General features: G+C 40.8%; 1 protein-coding gene across 1 annotated transcript; it reads left to right on the top strand.

The window, feature by feature from the left end:
• The first annotated feature begins 991 nt into the window (after positions 1 to 991).
• LOC148881153 (caffeic acid 3-O-methyltransferase 1-like) lies at positions 992 to 3,691 on the top strand. Its single transcript, XM_088963430.1, has 4 exons — positions 992 to 1,505; positions 2,339 to 2,649; positions 2,889 to 2,953; positions 3,152 to 3,691. Exons 1-4 carry the CDS (start codon positions 1,090 to 1,092, stop codon positions 3,452 to 3,454), a joined length of 1,095 nt encoding a protein of 364 aa, XP_088819556.1. The 5' UTR covers positions 992 to 1,089; the 3' UTR covers positions 3,455 to 3,691.
• The last annotated feature ends 231 nt before the right edge of the window (positions 3,692 to 3,922 follow it).

Raw genomic sequence — 3,922 nt, 5'->3', positions numbered from 1 at the left:
TCAAATATTTTTTTTCAAAATATGACTAGTCTCACAGTGCTTGAAATTTGAAAATTCAACTTTAAACTTGACATTTCAAAGTATAATTGTAATCGCTACTCTTGCTTTGGTCTTCCTTTCGAAGCTCATAAAACCTCCAAACTTAATTCAACCTCTATCTAGACTCATTGAAGAGGTGAGGAAAGAAAATCCCCACCTGATTAGATTTAGGTTGTTAGGGTTACATAATTTGAAGAAGAAAATTAATAATATAGATGGGTAAAAGTGGGATTAACAAAGGATGAAAATTGAAAAACTGACACTAATAGATCATCCTGTATAAGATAGATGAGAATATTTTTGCAAACCACAAGTTTACTTGGAATTTGATCAAACCACATGTTATGAGTAATTAACCCTTTGTATTAAATGGTCATTTAAATTTTACTTTTTTCAATTTCTTTCTCGAAAATTAGAAAATATTAAAATAGTTTGGATAATCATCTCAATCGGTTCGCTAATCGCTACCATTTGTTGGGATCGGTCATCGGCTGAATATCTTGTCCGCCGCCGGCCCGCCCCCGGTAGTTGGTAAGAGTCGGGGTTCGCTGCAAGAAAAAAGTGTGTATTACGTTACGAAGTCAATTCCACCCAGTGCAATTGTTAGATTGTGGACCCTGGCTATCAGCCCTCCATCCATATTTCCATATCGTTTAGTAATCCTTTCTATTTTTATGACACATATTATCATTCCCGCTTGCTGAGAGCAATACAGGACATTGAGTGTCGGTCCACCAAAAGTGTGTGGATGAAGTGAACCGAAAAAGTCATCTCACTAACCACTAGTTACCTATAAGTTGGGCCCAAAGTTGTCAGCCTGGGAATGTCACCTCACCTACTCTAGAAAGGGAGAGAGATGGCAGTGTTTTTTGGTGGGTGGGTAAATGATTTATGATTTAACATCCTGTCTGTAACATCTATATATATGTGATCCTTTCCTCCCCGTTGCTCTGTGCCAATCATCCATTCACCCCTACCCCCACCGGCTCGTCCATCCTCTTCGGTCTCTGTTCGTTATTTTTTTTGGCAGTCCTAAAAAAGAGAACAACCATGGGTTCGACCAAGACCCAGATCAAAATTGCAGACCAAGAAGAGGAGGAAGCTTGCAACTACGCCATGCAATTGGCCAGCGCTTCGGTCGTACCCATGGTATTGAAAGCAGCCATCGAGCTAGATGTACTGGAGATCATTGCTGAAGCAGGCGCTGGGGCTCACATCTCGACCTCTGAAATCGCCTCTCATCTTACTACGCGGAACCCAGATGCACCTGTTATGCTCGACCGTATGCTGCGTCTCCTAGCCAGCTTCTCCATTCTTACTTGCTCCCTACGCACCCACGACGATGGACGAGTAGAGAGACTCTACGGCCTTGCACCCGTGTGTAAGTTCTTGGTGAAGAACGAAGATGGAGTGTCGATGGCTCCACTGGTGCTCATGAATCAAGACAAGGTCCTCATGGAAAGCTGGTACCCTCGCCTCCCCTTTTCTTTAATTTCAGCTTTCCTTTTATTCTCTGCTTTTAACAATTTTTTTGGTTAATCTAAACAAGGTAAAATATTTTATTTTATTATTATTATTATTTTTAATTTTCTGACGAGAGGGAGCGAAGAGAATAGGAGCGATCGAGAGTGGTTTTGTGATAAGCAGTGTCAAACACCGGCCGTCCATAGGCTCAAAAACTCAAACGGTTGGTGGCGAGTGGCGAGAGAGGCAAGCAACGGAGGTTGCTTTTGTTACGCCTTCGATCCCTAATTCCTTTCTCTTCCCTTCCAAATTGGACTATTTGATTTGAGGGATCCAATCCACAAGATACACGTCTTTTTGGCCGGGTGGGGTTGAGAGTTGAGACTTTTGAGAGTGCAAATACCATTGCGGGGGTTGGTACTTACTTGGTAGAAAAAATACCGTTTGATCGAGATCAGGAAACTTTGAATGGATCATGGCGGCTAATCAGCATGGAGTGGACCCTCATCTGTTAAAAAAAAAAAAAAGAAAAAGATTTTAAGGAGGGTTAAGGGTGAGACCGTGAGAGAGGGGGGTCCATTGAAAATAAAATTAAAACTGGATATTAATTATGTATGCTTTTCGATCAGCTTTTGCTTCCGGAGAAGTATATAATTGTATTTGTAATTAAACAAACAGGCAAATTAAATAATGTAATAGTAATAGATTGGTTAAAGGTAACAGATTGAAAAGGGGGCGATGGTCACTTACTTAAACATATTAGGGGATAGAGAGGAAATGCTAAAGTGGCATCATCATGTAATTACTGAAGAGGGTGGGTAATTCCGTTGTGTAGGTACCATTTGAAAGACGCAGTGCTTGATGGGGGAATTCCATTTAACAAGGCCTACGGCATGACTGCATTCGAATACCACGGCACAGACCCCAGATTCAACAAAGTGTTCAACAAGGGAATGTCAGATCACTCCACCATAACCATGAAGAAGATTCTTGAGGCATACAAGGGATTCGAGGGCCTCAACTCCGTGGTGGACGTCGGTGGGGGAACTGGAGCTACACTTAACATGATTATTTCCAAGTACCCTTCCATCAAGGGCATTAACTTCGATTTGCCTCACGTTATTGACGATGCCCCATCCTATCCTGGTAATCCCCCTCCTCCTCCTCCTCAATCTCCCTTAATTAATTATTATTATTATTATTGTATTATCTATCATTCATTCCATCATCAACTCCATCTTAATTATCATAATGCCAAACGATCGGTGTAGTGGAAAAGTAGGTCCCACTAGCTACATGGTATGGCTGATGGGCGATGATATATATGTCTCCACCCCACCCCACCCCACCCCAATAATATTGATGAATGATATTTTTTGGAGCAGGCGTGGAGCATGTTGGAGGAGATATGTTTGTTAGTGTACCTAAAGGAGATGCCATTTTCATGAAAGTGAGTACCACTAATTCCTACTGCTTTTGCTTTCTAATAGAGAGTCTCACTCTTTCTGGATAGGAGCTACTAATTAAATAAATAACATTAATGTTGTATATTGGTATTGCTGACTCCATCAAACACTTGGAGGTTTATTTTTATGCCTATGGATAGTGATATTTTGCTTGACCACTTGTGTGGTTGGATGAATTGCAGTGGATATGTCATGACTGGAGCGATGCACATTGCTTGAAATTTTTGAGGAACTGCTACCAAGCGTTACCGGAAAATGGAAAGATAATTGTCGTCGAGTCCATTCTTCCGGTAGCTCCCGAGACTTGTCTTTCCGCCAACGGTGTGTTCCAACTTGACAACATCATGCTGGCACATAACCCTGGAGGAAAAGAGAGAACCGAGAAAGACTTTGAGGCCTTGGCCAAGGGCGCCGGATTCGCTGGAGTTGGAGTTATGTGTTGCGCTTTTAACAGCTATGTCATGGAATTCTACAAATCTGCTTGAGGACTCGTCTATTGTCTCTTTGGCTTTGGCTTGAGTTCCCATTCCCATTGGTTGCAGTGTGTGGGTTTGTGTCTCACTCGATCTCGTATAGTTTTCCATTTTGTTTGTTTCTTTATATATTCACGGAAATCAAAAATCAATTTCATGTAATTCTTACTTTATTTGAGGGCTAATATGTATGCTTATAATTACCATCTTCAAAATCAAACGTAACGTGACACGTCCTTATAGCACCAACTGGCAATCTTTTATTTTTTTTGTAAGTCGATCCTGAAACACCAACTTGATACATTCGACTATTCGAGAGTAGACAGAATAAAAGAAAAAAATGGGGATCAAATTAACAATAAGCATAATAAATGGAATTTACTCAAAGAGTTGTTGAACAATGAAAGCGCTACGGTATTGACCGACTTTTTTTAATTACTATATGACAAAACTGAAACAGGGTATTTGACTATTGTACGC

Source organism: Nelumbo lutea, chromosome 1, assembly GCF_056320005.1.
Source record: "Nelumbo lutea isolate HS-2025 chromosome 1, American lotus-T2T, whole genome shotgun sequence".
Classification (NCBI taxonomy): Eukaryota; Viridiplantae; Streptophyta; class Magnoliopsida; order Proteales; family Nelumbonaceae; genus Nelumbo; species Nelumbo lutea.
Note: the sequence above shows the minus strand (reverse complement) of the source record. Positions and strands in the feature narration are given on the sequence as shown.